General features: G+C 38.5%; 1 protein-coding gene across 1 annotated transcript in view; it reads right to left on the bottom strand.

Moving 5' to 3' along the window:
• Positions 1-17555, bottom strand: part of nherf1b (NHERF family PDZ scaffold protein 1b) — a 67635-nt gene that overhangs the window by 12007 nt on the left and 38073 nt on the right. Inside the window, exons 2-3 of the mRNA XM_088926874.1 lie at positions 15328-15498; positions 7591-7744 (exon numbers count right to left, since the gene is read on the bottom strand). Of these exons, the coding sequence (XP_088783000.1) occupies positions 7591-7744; positions 15328-15498 (325 nt within the window). The remainder of the gene's footprint in view (positions 1-7590; positions 7745-15327; positions 15499-17555) is intronic.

The following is a 17555-nucleotide window of genomic DNA, read 5'->3' as shown; positions in this document are numbered from 1 at the left end:
TATAGATTTGCTGGGCTAGAAGACTAGAGATTGTTAAATGCAGACTCCCTTTCAACAGCTCAGTTTTGCTCAATTTAACACAGGAGTCCGTACAGACACATGACAGAAAAACAGACACTTAATAGTACTTCACATCAGTTTCAGTAAAATCCACTTTACATCCATAGGCTCTCTTGTGAAAAATCAGTTTTGTTTTGTTTTTTATGTAGCATGGGAAGATTTTCCAACAGGAAGTCTTGAATTATTTGAAACAGTTACCATTCTAAAGCAATGAAGTACTTTAAAGTTCATGGCTCCATGTCAACAATCGAGTAAACTCTTAACACGGAAATACTTGGGAATATTTTTAGAAAAGGTTAATGTATTTTTTTAACTTTGTAACCATGTGAAGAACAGTCTTTCCTCAGAACCCCTTTGTGTTAAGGAAAAAGACAGTGTAAGTAGCACATTCTTGTGCTCTGTGAGTAAAGGTTTAAATCAGTCTCTTAAAGAGTGACTTGACTCCAATTTATTACTTTACCACAAGAGCTGTGCTGGAGAATATAAAGAACTCATGTGCCATTTCTCAGGTGTCTCACATTTTACCTAATCCCTGAGGTATTTCCTGATCCCTGTGTTTTGTAACTGTTTTTTTTATAAAAACAAATATAAATATGATTTATTAGGCCACATGTGTTAAGAAAGAAAAAAAAGTCACATACATGGGTCTGAAGGCAAGCAGTCTTCCACAGTCCTATTCATTAATGGCAGACACAGAAAAACAAATATCTTGCATAAACTAAAGTGTGGTTGAATGACATGCAAAGGTAAATCAAAGGAGAGGGAGTTTTACAGGTAAAAACCTCATGAGTCTGAAAGTCAACTTCATTGCCACTGGGCACTAAAGGAGTACAGACGCAAAACACACAGGACCACATCATCCTAGAAAAAGGTAAAGAATTGCCCAAAGATCTGAGCTAAAAGATTATTGGCCTTAACTCCAGTGACCGTTTTAAAGAAATCATCATAACTCCCCATTTGGATTTCAGCATCCATCATCAAGAACTTCAAGACAAATGGGAACACTGTTGTTCCACCAGGAAGAGGACAACGTTTTAACCAAATGTGAGGTAGGTCACGGGTTCAGTTTGGGAGGCTAGTTCACACTTAAGGGCAACACCTGGGAATACTGCCATTCGAGGTTGACCTCATTAAGACTCATGGGGCAGAGCTTCATGACAGCGTAAAACAAAAAGAGATGAATTTGCTACTGACTGACTCCCAAAGTCAAATGGTACCAAGTGTCTGGATCAAATACAAATTGATTTTTTTTTTAATGAACCATAAAACTGGTTCATCCTGTCATGAAGTTCAAGCTTTGTTACAAATCAGCTGGTAACTGGTGTTTACATATTCAACTTTTAGCTATATTTCAAAGTTTTAGCTATAGTTCACAGGCCATTAGAAGATCCTGTATCCTTAGTTTTCAGCATTTGTTTTTAAAACTGTCAGACACCTTTAAATACATTTGTTTCATTGTGCTTTGCAAAACATGTTTCAATTTCTAATATGCTGCTTACTCTCTGCACTTTACAGGATCCTCACAAATGAAACTAGCGGCATTTAAATGCTTCAGTCAACCTACTAGACTCGCATCTGTTGCTAAAACTTCAGACAAAAATCTGGAAACCTCCAAAACTATATACAGTACGGGGGAAAAAAAGCCTCTTTCCATACATGGATTATCTGCCGATAGATTTACCTCTTAATATAGGGCTAAGTGACATTCCTCTACAAACCGTATTCCGATCTGTAGGATCAATAATAGGTAAGTGAAGTGTCTATGACTGGGAATGAAAGTTCCTTGAAAGGGCTGCTGTATTTTAGATACCCAACCTGCAGGACCTTAACAGCCAGACTTGGAAATATGGAACGCAAAATAGGATCACAGGGCTGAAGCACTTAGTCCTACCTTCCATGCTTTTTTTCCCAGCCTCCCCAATCTTCCCAATCTGTTCCGGAGTAAACCTTGAATTCTTCAGTAAGATCAGTATCTCCCAATCTCAGTCTCCAGTGCCGACTCTTATTAGCTTCGTCAATGGAGAAAAGGGGCTCTTTAAGTCAAAGCACAGCTGGAAGCACAGGGTCCTTACTGCAAAGTGTCTTGGTAACCAAATACAAGTGCTGCTCTCATGTTGTGTGCAAGGGACTGAATATAAAGCCAAGGCACTTTAAAAGGAGTTACCTGGAGACAAGGCGAAAGGAATTCCTCTCATATTAAGTCTTTGATATTCAGCCAAAACCTTCCACAATCTTAAGATTTAGCATGGACATTTGAAAGAAAAATGTAACCTGAGAGTGGTAATAGAAAACAGAAAGACAACTCATGTGATTGTGACTTAACACTCAAACACAGTTCAAGAGCTTGCATCCATTTACCTGTAAGCTTTCTTTCTTTCTGAGTTTTGACTCTTTTTTTTCCTCAAATCTAAAAGTTTGGACTTGCTGACCTGTGAAATCCAATCACTATTAACCAAAAAGGTCTGGAAAAAAAGATTTTCTCTTTAAAAGGATTACTTTTACATTATCACATGCAAGCAATTTAAAATACTAAGGCCACAAACAAAATGGATCTTATGGAAGTCTGGTGTCAATCTCAGTGAAATATAAGGGCCAATATTGTGAAGTTAATCACCCAATCTCAATTTGGAGAAGGCTAAAATTGATACTCCTTAAAGATAATGATGTGAAAACTCTTAAACCAATGGACAGAACCACATAGCAATAGTGTGTGTGTAATACTCCGGGGTGTTAAGAGTAATACTCCAGGGTGTTAAGAGTACAATGTTTGCCTGTATACAAGTCTATAAACACCATCTTGTGCATCTTATGTTATGTTACTAATATGTACTTACATTCTGGCAGGAAGTAATTAATAGACAATCCTACTTCAAAGACTGCAACATTCCATTCTCTCCCTCTTTTTGTTTGCTTGACTTTCCCATTCAAAACAAAAAAAATCTCACAGCCTTAACTATCGCAAAGAAAACAGTTTTATTAAACTGGAAAGCTAAAGACAAACTTGGTGTTCCACAATGGCTAAATATTTTGATAAATTACATTTCACTTTAAAATGGCATAACTACTGTAAATAATTTAATGGGACTTGGATAACACTGATTAGTTGAATGAATCTGAAGATGATTTAATGTAACATATAGTATATACATAACAATGATATTTTTGCAGCACAATTTGTACAAATAAGTACTCATGATTGCATTATATAATTTAATTTATTGAGCACTTAAGAAAATAAATGATGACAATGACGTCCCAGATGCTAAAATGTAATTTCTAACATACCTTTTGTTCTGAACCAGTTTTAGTTGGCATAAATGAGTTATGCAGAAGTTGTTTTTCTCAATAAGTATTTTGGTTTTCTGAATAATCAGAAAAAATGCAGTTAAAAATCTGGATATGTACACATTTTTCTGCTTGTGCAGAGTGCTGTTTTGCCAAACCACAAACACCAATTTTAACCTCCATTAAGGCTGCACAGCCCTACATGTTGCAAAGAGCGGTAGAATTAATTTGCTCTCTTCATATGTACATTCATAAAGCAGCACTAAACTGGGTCTCACAAATTATGAACCTCGGCAGAAACTGATTGAAGCTCTAAAACATTGCTTAAATATTTTTTTTGTTTTACTTTTGACATTGACTGAGTGGCACCATGGCCACACTCTGCACTCCAGGTCTTGGGTTCAATCCAAGACCTGGGACTCTTGTCTGTGTGGATGTCATTTTTTCTTCCCGTTTTTGCAAGACATGCTAACTTAGTTAAACCAACTATTCTAAATTGTTCCTTTCTCTACAGATAGCACCCCAGGTCCAGAATTGAACCAGGGTCCCAACATTGCAAGGCAGCAATGCTAACCCCTATGCTATAAAAGGGTTAAATTAAATGACTCTCACTTCAATACCTTTTTTAAATTTTCTGGGGTCGATGTGTCTAATCTGGATTAGACAGCATGTTTACTTAACCAAGCATCTTAGCTATAAATCCCCCTGGGAGAGGATAATTAAGTGGAATGGACATTTCGATCACTTTCATGCCCAGTACAACTTCACTAACAGACTCAAAATGCACAGAGCAGTATTCTAGATAGAATCCTGTTAGCTGAGCAACGAAAAACTTGTCTTTTGTCAATTTGTCTTTACAGTGTCTTTACTCCGCCTTAAGTATACAGGTCATAAAAGATACCTCTCAACTACAGCACAAATCTTATTCCTGTACTGATGTGGTCTGTAATTAATGTGTTTTTTAATTGTTTTTCATGTGTATCATTGTGTTATGGAACAAAAAAGCAAAACCCCTAAAACTAAAATCACCTGTTTTCCTTTCGTAACAGCAACTATTAAAAGATTCATTTTAAATACCCTTTGGCAATGCCACACTGAAAAACATTTAATTTATGAAAGAGCCCTTTTATTTCCACAATCAGCTTGTGTACTGCTGAGCACACATGCTGTATGAAACAATACCTGAACACACCAACTCTCTGTATTTATTAATTGTAAAGCAAGGTCTTTCCTACAGAAGTTTGAATACTGTATGAGAGCAACGTGGCTTTGCTTGAATCAACACTGTGGTGCACGTCTATACACATCAGTCATTTTTTGGGCAAACGTCAGTCTTGGTGACTTTCACAGCCTGCACTATGACAACAGATGAGAAATATTGCCTATCTGAAAGTAAAATGAAACAGAGAAACTGTAAATAGATCACCACAGGAGCAGCTACATACTCAACAGACAGAAATAAGAGATTTGTGACAACCAGCTAAACTGCAAGGGATGAGCACACCACCATTTGTCTTAAAGGAGGCTGTGTGCTGAGATCTTTGTACTCTCCTGTTTGATTTTTGTCAATGCTATATCCTACCCTTATAAAATTGCAGATAAGTTTACACCTAAAATACAATCTCAAACACAAAAATCCATGAGACAGAAATTATGTTCCTAATTGTTATTGTTGATTAATTGGTATTGCTTTGAAATCGCTAATTAATGCCAATACAGATCTTTGAATCTATATTTTTCACACCCTCAACTGGGTCAAGGAGAAGACAAACAAGTGCAGAAGGACTGCTGCCTTACAAGTACACAGTGGTATCTGCAAGTGTATCAATTCTAAACTACCATCAGCTTGTAAAAGATCCTGACTCAGTATCTGAATTGGGGGCCCTAGAGTAGGGGTTCTCAGCCAGGGGACCCCCCACACCTAGCAATATGTAAATCAATACTGACACAGCTCTGATATTGCATGATGTCTTGCTCTGTTGATGTCCATTTCCACATGAAATACTATAATTAAAAGGAAGCTTTTATATATTAATCATACATTATTGTTATTGTGAGACTGAGTATGAGTTTATAAAAAGGCTGACCACCCCTGGTCTAGAGGGCTTCATTCTCAAGTGAAACTGTGTGTGGAATCACACAGTAGATCTAACTGCAAATGAAAGAACAAGAACTCTACAAGGGCTGGGAAATAGAATTAGGAAAGCGCATCTCTAAAACTGTCGGGTTAAAATAATAGTCAAAGGTTGACATTCCTAATGAAAACAACTGACAATTTTGTAGAGGGGGGAAAAAAAAAATCAATAAACTGCATACAGGTTAAGCTGAACATATGAAATTGACTACCCCAAGCTCCTTTGAGGTTAAGATTTATATGGTAATCCAGTCAACTGGTACCCTGCTGGATTTCAAGAAACCTTTGTGGTGTCACGTTACGCACTGAATGTTTTCATTGTTGAGGTACCTTAGGGAGCCTTGAGAAAGTGGTGCGTGTGTCGAAAGCTGTTACTGTCCAGGAGAGCTGATCTCCATAGCTATTAAAATGAAAAAAAAAAAGTCTTTCCTGTTGCACAATATTAGCCGATAGCCAAGACTGATGGCACTGAAAATGTTTACTTTAGCAGCCTTAAATAAGAGTATTGTCTTTTCATAAACATTAAATATATATACACTAACAAATGCTTTCACCTTTTCTACAACAGGTTAAACCTTCAGTCAATTTATTTACATTTACAATCGAAACTTTAAGTACATAAGCAAACCTGCCAGTACCATTACTGTAATATCAGCTAGAAAGGTTCATTTACCCATACTCAATGTGTACACTTTAAATGTGCAGTTATTAATATCTGGCTCAAACACTGCACACAAACCCTTTTTATATCTCAAAGTTAGAAAAACCAAAAACACACAAGTTTGCTTTAAACAACTCCGTTCATAAGATGGAAAACACTGATCTGGATTCTCTTTTGTCATCTCTATATGACTTTTTTTTTCCCCAATGCCAACTAAATAAACTTTTGCTTAACATTTAGCCTTTAAAAATTAAGTGGAGTGCAGTATGCAAACACATATATTAAAGCTATTCACATATAGTATATAGATGTATATAAAAAAGAACAATATTTTATCTAGGCAAGTGTTGTTAATGTTTGTGATTGAGTAAGAACTCAAATGAGATACCCATCAGTGTATTTTCTTCCTTCTGAATTTGCCCTTTTAAGACATTTATATGCGTGTTGCTTCTGCAGACCTTTGAGAAGCGTAAGAGACACAAAGCATGATTATTTTTCAATCATTAATTGCAAGAATGAGAGATGAATAAGGCACACGTAACAGCAAAACTTGTTTTCCCTTTCGAAAAAATGTCACTGTTCAGGACCTTGAGCGGTAGAGATTCCACACCCCTGCGTTTCTATGGGCACAGGCGTTGCAAATCCCTTTAAGCTAAGATTACCGACTTTGAACCCAAGTCAGGAGCCAGCTGCCTGCAGACGTTTAATTTTTAACTTTGATACTCTGTCCCCAGCCCAGACAGGCTCCCTGTGTACAGAGCCGCCTGCTGAGAATACACCCAGAGCAGTTGCTGTGGCAGAGGTGGCATTATGTGGGGGTGTGAGAGGCAACAGCCAAAAGAATGGTGCCCGTGTCAGAATGTCTTGACCCTGCCGAGAGAGAAAGCAACCGCAGATTCCAGAGAACAGCCTCGCCTGTGAGAAGATCCGGGTTACTGTGAACTGCAAATAGGATTTGACACCGATATACAGTACGGTCTATAACTTACACCAGAATACTCTGATCCATTCTTTTAAAATTCTGCACATGCTTCTACAGTACCATCACGCATGTCACAGGACTTCATCTAGTTAATTATTTTTTTCTTACTCCTTGCAAATGGGCAATTCACTATGGATTTACATATTTTATTCAAATATTGGTAAGCTTTATTTGGTACTTAAAGACCCATCCTCCCTCCTCCCGGTTCTATTAATTTGAGCAATGGTTTACTACCAGGATGAAACACCAGTGCTGTTAAAATTACGCACTAAAGTTATACCTTGATATGATATAGCTTCAGGCTCAAATAGGAGTAGACAACTCAATACAGTACGCTTAGCTATTTGCAGGTGCAAGGTCTGACACAGAAGTTCACACAGAAGACCAGCCTTTGTCGTTTCTACACTGTGGTAAAGCTGGATGCGAGGTTCGATTCAGTGTTTGCTGCAAACGAGTCCATTGTTCTACCTGTGAGGTGGGCCTCTGTGGGGATGGTCTTGCACTTCTTGAAGAACGAGTCCGTGTCGGGATCGACCACCAGGAGAGTCGTCTCTTCACCGCCGGCTTTGATGGCCGCCACCACCTCTGCATGCTGCTTCCCCTCCATGGACAATCCATTCACCTGCATACATACGCACAAAGAGGTCTCAAGGCCTGTCGCTCGGGTCCAGCCACTCAACACAGGTCCGAAGGAATCGGACATAGCAGCGCTTTCCTGCCCTTTTCCTCCTGATCCCTAGTTTTCACTCCAGCAGGACCAGGCGACTATATGGCATGGAACCCTTAAGTTAGCCCATCATTTCTTTGATGGTCTGAATTGTTTGCAGCTCAAAAACTAGGGATGAAGCAAGATTATATGAGAGGATAGGGTCTTATTTGCAAGAACATTTTTCATGAAACCTTTAAAATGTTCAGGAAAGGGAGTTATTTTTTAATATTTTTTAGATGTATAAAACCTAAAATCATTCACCTTTACAAGAACAGGAACCGAAGCAAATAGGGATTGTTTTTTTTTAGATGACGGAAAACACGAGACCTTGCTTTTTCAGTTTTAGCACTGGTACACATGATGTCTATCCCTATTTCTTGGGAGGAAGAACATTTTCCCCAAATGAATTCAATCACATATGATTTGAGGGGAACCCAGTCTATGCCTAACCTCATGCAACAGATTTGTTTGATGCGTTGGGAACTAAGCATTTTAGCATCTTCACTGGCCAGGAGCAGTCAAGGTCTCACTGGTACGGTCACAGTCACAACTGAAAGCAAATTATGGGCACCCAAATATGGCCTATCACAGGACACTGACAGAACTGTGCAAGCAGGTAGCAGGTACTGTACACCTTGAGTGCTTCTGTGACAGAGAGAATGAAAAGCAATCCAATCTGGATTCACCAATACAGTGGTGCATATCTATTTCTGTTCATTTTTATACTGACTCACCCAGCTATCTGTGGGTTATTCCAGTGTATTTTGAGATATACTTAGAAAACAAGTCACTAGGGTTTAGGTCTGGAGGATATGATGGTCAAGCTGTGATAACACTTAAAACAATTAAAATTTTAAAAAATCAAGCATATTGACAGAAGTAGAAGAAACGCCACCCCAGATGTTTTAGAATAGCCTCATTAAGCCTTATTACAGCAAAAAGGATCAGTATATCCTTGAAGACTCAGAACACAAAATCTGAAATCTACAGGTTTGTAGGAGATCAGAACAAACCCAGCAGGTTTTAAAATCACAGTGAAGGCAAGTGTTTGTTCATGAGTGGAATTTCTGAAAGCTTCCCACATTAATCAGTCCCTTTTCCTGAGCTTAACATAGGAAACCTGGCAACACATTCTCTCAATACTGATGAAATTAAGATGTATAAAAATAAACTAATTTCCCTGTTATATGAGCTCCGAAATACACAGAAAGCTCATTATTATTCAATGGGATTCAAATCTGACACAATGCTCCCCATGTAAGGAATGGAAACAACCATCTAAATGCACAGCTGTATGAGCCATTTCATATTTTCCAAGTTGCAAGTTTGTATTTATATTAAGTCAGCAATAAGTGCTTGAGCTTTACATTTGCTGTGGAGTCTTGGGTAAATTGCCATAGACAGGGAGTTGAATGTGAAAAATGATCAGGCGTGCAGTTTGGAATTTCACTTTCACCCATGACTGGATGAATGATTTCCACAGAAGGCCAACACTCTAAGCCAGAGACTCAAACCCCTACACATGGCGCTAAAGGGTACGTGGTATCACAGGTCAGCAAAACCTCCCGGGAGCCGAAGAATTCTGTTCCCATTCTCCGATAGTGGAGTTCCTGCAGGAGGAAGAAGCTGTGAGGGCTTTAGAACTCCTATCAGGGAATAACATTCTCAGAACATTACAAAGGCAGCTGTACACACTCTTGACTTCTTGCTTCTCAGCCATCTGTTTCTCTCTTATCCAGACAGGAATCAAATATTGGCTCACTCAGGAGCTACAAAGGACCTGCTCTGAGCGGGAGAAGCAATGCCTGAACAGAGAGCCAACTCAGGCAAACAAGAAGTCAGCCTGAGCAAATAAAAGCCGACCATTGGCAAGGAACATGAGCTGATAGGAGTAAAAATACTCCCTTCACCATGGTGTCCACAATCTTTCATTTTTTGAAACATTAAGGCTTTGAAGTGAGAGAATGTGGTCTTCGCAACAAAATTACATGAGGACTGCTATGTAGTATATTGAACCAGCACAATAAATAAATTAAAAGGGCTTAGCATTGAATATGTGATTGAAGCAAAAGTCCATCACGGGGCAAACAGACGCAAACACACATGCTCTCATCGGCACCAATTTTCCCAGAAGTGAACACGACGATAACATATAAACTCCCATGTGGCAGCATGCTAACCACTGCACCACCGTGTTGCCCCTCATGACTGCTATATAATCTGAAATTCCACAGTGACATCACCTTTCCAGACATATAAATGCATTAGTACTTGCGCTCATCCATGATTCTAGCGGTGAAGACAACCAAAACCAAATGTCTATAAAATACATGACTGGCAGGACTGCATATAAAGAACTGCTGTTTCTTTTCCCCTAGTATTTAAAGTGAACTGCATGCGACACTGTAATCAGTAATGCCATCCATCCATTTTCTAACAGCTTCATCCAACACAGAGCCGCAGGGGAGCCAGAGCCTATTCCAACAAGCAGTGGGCACAAGGCAGGATTGCCTAATACTATCAAACCTACCACCACACCCCACACATGCACTGCTGGTCTTATAGATGTGTTCCAACACAAATCCCTGCCTTCATGGAGTAGGCCTCAAATAGACCTTAGTTTAGCACTGTGGAAGTGCAATGCCAGCTCAGAAAGGGGTATTCTTGTAGAAATAACAGGTAGGCTCCGGGCAAAAAGGAAATGGTCAGAAACTACAAACTGCCCTGCTATTTGCTGTCAATATTTAAATAGGTAACCTTGTCTGTCTTCTTCTGAAACTGCATGCAAAGCCTGGGCCACTCAGCCAGGACCTCACAGCTGTGTGTCAGGAAACACACAGAGATATAGTGACAATCTAAAATTTGTATCCGTCAGCCAAGTTCTGTGTATGAAACTTCGTGGGGTTTTTTCAAAAAATGCTACTTAAGGAAACAGTTGACCCCTAATGCCATGTGTTTGTTTAAAAAATAAATCTCTGGGTAGAATCCTGTTTTTTCTGCTTATTGTATTTACAGTATGTTTATTTTCCAGGAATATATTGAAGCTGGATATACTGTACAGTGTACACAAGTAATGCAGATGCTAGTAAACAGGATTACATGGGCCTGCTATTCTCTCATCTGCTTTACAAACTGAGAAATGAGGGCTTGTGAAAATCTGTAACTGAATTACTGTACATAAGCATACTTTTTAGATCAAACCTTTCTGAGTTTATGTATGAAATGCATGGTGAATAACAGTACATGAACCATTGCCTTCATCACTCTCAGCAGTGTTGTGTAACCTCAAAGCACACACAGTACCAAACTCTGATGCGTGTAACATCAGTCCTTTCAAATTCCTATTGAAAGGCCACCAAAATCATCAAACACAAAGTGCCGACATCAGAAAATGAACAAACACAAAACAAGCAAGAAACAAAAAAAGCAGGCAAATCCTTAAACCCTACAGTGAAACCCAAACTTGAGAGTAGAAATGTGAGAATAAAAAATGGAATTTTTAACAAACATGAACCAGAGTAGACTATGAGGTGAACACAAATTAATGGTTACCATCATCTCATTAAATCTTTCACCTGCATTTTCATCATGACACAAAAACACACACATTGCTCAGCTGGTGCCTGTTGTGGACACATGGCCTACTGAGAAGGATACTGCTTCACCACTGGAAAAGGAGGCAGTGCACAAAAGTGCCAAATGAATGCTACCGGCCTTTGGACCAGCAGGCTGTGAAACTGCTCTAAAGCACATGCCCGCTCTCTGAGCCACACAATACACTGCACTGCTAACAGCTCAGGAGTAGATGCACTTACTGTACAATAAAACCTGCTGTAATCAGTATTTGTTCATTCTCAGCCCAGCCTTTTTGTCAAACACAAGATGATCTGGAAAGTTAAAAAACACAGAGTTCTGTCCAATGTGAGCCTTCCAGGGCTAATGAAATGGGCAGTCTGCTCACAAGGAAAGGAACCCAGGATGTGCCATGCAGAGAATCGACCTGCTCATACAGTACAGTAGCTCTCATTTTACTAAAATGTAAGAAATGTCTTGGACCTGTACCAAAAGAAACGAAGGTCTAAGGTCAATGGCATGGCACGTCACTGTTCTCTTCTTAAGGGATCATTCTTAGAAACCAACCAATTATTTTATAACATAGCTTTGGTTTTGTAACCCCACAAACAAGCATGCATTATAAAGATGAATATTAATGACCCTTAAATAGAACTAATCCTGCTCACTCCAAGGATCAGTATTTCCCAGAATTAGCAGTTAATTTTGTTACATTGTATGATTTTGTAAAAAAAAAAATTACTTAAGGAATATGCAGAACATTTCCTAAACAACGCAGAAATGACAATTTAAAGAATAATTTCTGCATACACATTGCAACACTTTAGAACACAAAAAAAACTTTAGAGGACGAGGTCAGTGGGGAAGAAAAGCTCACTAAATAAATGACAGACTGAAAAGCTATAGTCTTATAAATGAGTTATGATTGAGTCCGTCACCTAGGTAACTTCACACTAGTGTAAAACATGGCACTTAAGTCACTGTGCGCTGTAAAGGTTCAAGGTTAACAAAAAAGAAAATGTATAACTATCAGTTGCAAAATACCAAAACAAAAAGAAACACATCAGTCAGGAACCTGACAATGCATTTGGATAGTAAAATTGTAAAATGCTCTAGTAAGAACTCATTTAGGTCCCTGTGTATGATTTTGGTTACCATGTTATGGAAAAGAAAAATGCTGTTCTGTAATCTGTCACGTGAACAGCAATAAGATTGCTCTGGGGCATAAAAGAAGCTCCTATTCTTCCAGGCTTAAGAAACTGAATTTTCTTCATCTTCAAGAAAGAAGAGTACTGAGTAGCTGATTCAAGCATCCAGCATATTCAAGGGCACCCAATGATTTTTTCAGAATCAACATTGAAATACAAACCAGAACACATGGGGAAACTACAGAGAAGTGAATTTAAATCGCAGAGCAGGAGACACATTCTACACAGTGGATTGAAAGATTCACTCCTCAGGAAACAAGAATGACATCCTCAGATTAATTAGCCCCTAACAACTAAATGAGCAAGAAGGAATAAACATCTTCTTCTTGCAACCTTTATTGTGTTCTTATGACATAACTGGAAATTCCTATGAGGCACCTGACTTAGTATCTTTCAGTTGTGGTTTAGAAATATATCCTGTGAGAGAACAAAAATGGGTCAAATATCTTTCATACCCACTTTCATTTCTTAATTGCTCCCAGTCTTGTTACATCTTTTCTTCTGCCGTGCTAACAAAATGTCTCCAAATGAAATAAAAGCTTTTTAAAAGACTAACCATGGAGGAGTTTTATCAGATAAACAATTCAGCACTGTAAAAGGTCTACAAATTCTGTACGTCCAACTTGATTTAATTAAATGTCTGCATTATTTAAAGAAATGTACAATGTTACACACAGGCCAGTGTTTTGGCATACAGCAGTAACTCATCTACTAGTTTAGCTTTTGAAGGGTTACAAAAATTCACATATTAGAGCCATTGTTTGTACCATACCGCTGTCATGGAAACAATAAACTTAACGTTTGTATTTATACATGTACCCAGAATTGTGAATAATTTGGATGTGGACTCTTGAAAGTCAGGTGTGTATAATAAATACATCAGCAGCTACTTAAAGGGGACCACCTGCAATGCTATCTTTCAGCACTGAAGGGTGCATTTCAAATCACAATAAAAGTAATATGTACATAGTAACTTGTAAAACGACCAATTCACTTTACAAAATACTGTAGATGAAATATCCAGGTATGGGCAGCACCATATTCTGAAATTCAGAATGTGGCTTATGTAAATAAGCGGGCTTGTGAAAACATCTCTTTAATCCAAAAGAAATATTGCTCTCAACTTTGAGACAGTTTTGCTGATAAATGGAACTTGTTAAGTCTGCATGCAGATCAGCTTGGAAACTTTATGCTGTGAAATATCTGCTGCATAAATTGTACTAATAAGCTTGTACAGCACATTACATCAGCCATTATAGTACATCAGTCATTATAGTAAACTTAAAGTGACTTAAAGTACTTTCACTATTTTGTGCTTAATTTGAAATTTGTAAGTTTTTTCTATATGTCCCTGCCCTGCACTCCTTTGCAACTCCTGTAAAATGCTGAAGCCTTTGATGGATTGGAAGATGCCCTTTGCTAGTAGCATTAGCTCAGCTTCAGGTCACTTTTATGTCATCGTGCCCGACAGTATTTGCATTAACTTATTAGAAAGATTCTGCCATATTCCCAATAACCTCAAATCCACCCTTCAGACTTATGAAGTAGAATGCACAAGTTAACAATAGTGAATTACAAATTTGAAAAGGTTGACTGGCATATCAACACTATTAAAAAATCATAAATTACAAAACAGTTATTCTGTGTATTTATCATATTCTAAGTTGAAATATCCCTGGATTTACAATATATCTCAGTGTAACAATTACATTTTTCCTTTCCTCATCTATTAACTGTTCAATTTTTGTTCAGTAAACCAAGAGATGTTTAATATCAATGAACTTGAATGAGAGATTCACTCCAGGCAGGATAATGCATTCATGTTCATTTACACTGTCAATAACATTTAGACAAAATCACTTTCATCAGAGGGGGTGAGATCGCCCAACAGCCTTTTTCATCTCTTCTTGTCCTCCTGCTTTTGCAGATGATTTTAAAGGAATGCCATGCAAAAGAACACCAAAATAATATGAAAATACCATTTCAACAAAGTAAAAGTCAATGCTTTTTCTTCAAGACACATACTGTAGAAAACAAAATCTATTTCAGTCTCATGCTCATAGATTATACAAAATGTGGTACATACAGTTTAAGAAACCTATTGTAAGAGCAAATATGTACATAAGAGCAAAGCACACCTAGAACCTGAGTAGTCACTCCACACAGAGGAAGGCATTGTATATGATCAGGTTCACACAACATCACTGTGCTTGGATGGAGAGATTGCCTTGGTAACAGCAGGACGCCTTTGAAAGCACAGCTGAACTTATGTCCCTTTCCAACAACTTGGGATTCAAGCATAGCGTTACTGTGTGGGGTTACTCACACACATTGTTTGGAAGTGCATGAGTAAGTACAGTATAACCAAGAACAGGGATAATGACAACCACAGGTTTCCATTAAGGCAGCAAAGCTTTCTAAGCGGTTATACTGCAGTTGCATAGCTAGTGCTACAACTAAGACACTGTTACCGTTCTGCTATTAATCTATGCAAGATACGCCTTTCAGGATCTTGCAAAGCTATTTATATGTATAACACTTTTATGCAATACAGTATGTGTGCATAACATTTTTAATCTATCACCTAAATGACAAATTTATGACTCAGTGCATGATGGTGTGATGTGGTAATAAGAAAGCTATGGAGGGGGAAAGGTTCTGCTGTACTTCCAGCTCCAACATGGGTTGGGTTGAGATGGATGAGAGTTTTCTCACCTCCACAATCCGGTCCTGGGGTAACAGGCCGGACTTCTCTGCAGGAGAATCTGGATCCACGGCTCTGATATACTGTCCCGGTTTGGATTTCTCGCTGTGTAGGTTGAAGCCAAAGCCAGAGACGCCTTTCTTGATTTTGCAAAGCCGAGGACGGAGTTCAGTCTTAGATTCCTATAGAGATAAGAAAACAAATAAAGTAATCAGACCTTGACCCATGACTTAACGTGGTATAGACCAATCAGGAGAAGGCATTTCAGAACAAGGTTTGGTTTTGACAAGATAAAAGCCATGATCTTCTGAACTCTTCTGACAGCGATGTACCTTAAAAAGTAGTATTATTACATAAAGAGAAGTCACCTTTCAAATACAAATACAGAAATGGCTGAATAACCACAGGAGAAACCACAAAAATTGAGGGTGTCTGTCAAAAGAATCTGCGATGTATAATTAAATCTCACACTCAATGTTCTTTAGAATAGTAGCTATTTAAAATGGTGCTTTTATGCAAAACCAAACGTACATTGGCATAAAAGCTGAAGGAAAAAGCAGTTCCATCACCCACCATCAGAACGCTGCTTATTCAGGGTAAGAGTTGAGACTACCCCTGAAGGATAGAGCAAAAAAAGGGGTTATGCAATGGAGAGGCGCACCTATTGTAGGGCACATGAAGACACGCAGGGACAACCTAAGGGACGCCAACAGTTAATTGGGAGGTAGGAGGAAACCAGTAAACCTGAAGAAAATACACATTTCACGAAGAAGGCACCACAGTCCATAATCAAACCTAGGATCAAAGAGGTATGAGGCAGCAGCTCTGACTACCATACTGCTGCACTACCAAAGATCCAATTTAAACCAACAAAAATCTTACAGAACACACCACTGTAAAGACTGGGGAACGTGTTCTCTACATGTGAGAGTAACTATCAATGATGTTTAGTCTGCTTCCCATTAGAAAACGGGTATTAAAACCTAAAAGCTTTTGATGTAGAAAAAACTGATGCACAGATATAGATATATGGTACATAGATATAGAGTGTACTGAATCTGCAGTGATGCCACTTAAACATATTTACACAGACAAATGAAATTCTGGAACTAAAATGACAAAACACTGGAAAAAAATCCTTGAAACTACCAAGATGGCTGCCTGCCAGCTTCACTTTGCAGTAGATTTTTTTTAAAAACCTCATTCCTGGAACTAAATGATAAAGCCCTTAATCTTAAATAAAAAAAGAAAAATGTCAAGTTTGTCTGGATTTCCTGTTATAGTTGACTAGTATGTGGTTTGTGCCAGACGTACTGTAGGTAGCAAAGAGTTGGTGTTTCGAGCTGGGTCATGCGTGCTTTAGCTAGTGATCAGCTTCACATCTTCTCCTTCTTTCTCTGTGCCAAACAGGGCACTCATTCACAATACTTATTAGTAATTCCCTCACACTGTAAAGCTGCCCCCACTATTCCAAAACATTTTCTGCTGACTCAAAGGCCGATGGAGGCCTCCAATGTTTTCTTTCGTTTCCAGTAATCAAAAGACACTTGTATGACGAACTCAAGTGTTATTAGAGCTGGAGAGAGCAGCAAGCCATAGTTTGTTTACTGGAGGAAAGACACAGATGGAGGAGCAGCTGCAAGGTAAGACTTCAGCCTTCAACACTGGCACAATGAGTGTTTCAGAGCGAACTGTTGTGGACTTTTCTCTCCCATTAAACACAGACAACAGCATTCCAAATTGTTATTGGGGGAAACTGTTTCAACTGGGGGCTAAAATAGCTCTGCTAGTCTATTATTTTGGGAAACAAGAGGTTGCGTTGTCAACAGACTTACCTGTGGATCATTCTGAGGCCAGAAGAATACATATGCAAAGGGAAATTGAGCCTTCTTCACAATACATGAACATGTGATGCACATTGTAGATAATGTATATTAATTCTCCACTCTGCTTCCAATTCCCATTTGTATAATAGACCCCCTCCTAAACAAAAATCCTGCCATGATTACAACGAAAATGCAATTCTAAAAGCACAATTAACTGCATTTAATACAGCTCTTTTCATCCCCAAGGGTTTATGTATAGGAGGGGACCCACATCATCCACTACTGAAGTACAACGCCCATCTGGGTGACACAAGGCAAACATTATATACTGTATCAGCATTTACACTACACAGCGACTGAATGGAGAAGTGAATGATTAGGCTTTCACACAAATTGAATAAAAAGAACAAAGA

The sequence above is a fragment of the Atractosteus spatula genome, chromosome 11 (assembly GCF_055471065.1).
Source record: "Atractosteus spatula isolate fAtrSpa1 chromosome 11, fAtrSpa1.hap1, whole genome shotgun sequence".
NCBI classification, from domain to species: domain Eukaryota; kingdom Metazoa; phylum Chordata; class Actinopteri; order Semionotiformes; family Lepisosteidae; genus Atractosteus; species Atractosteus spatula.
The sequence above is the reverse complement of the archived record's forward strand: the minus strand, read 5'-3'. Positions and strand labels throughout refer to the sequence as shown.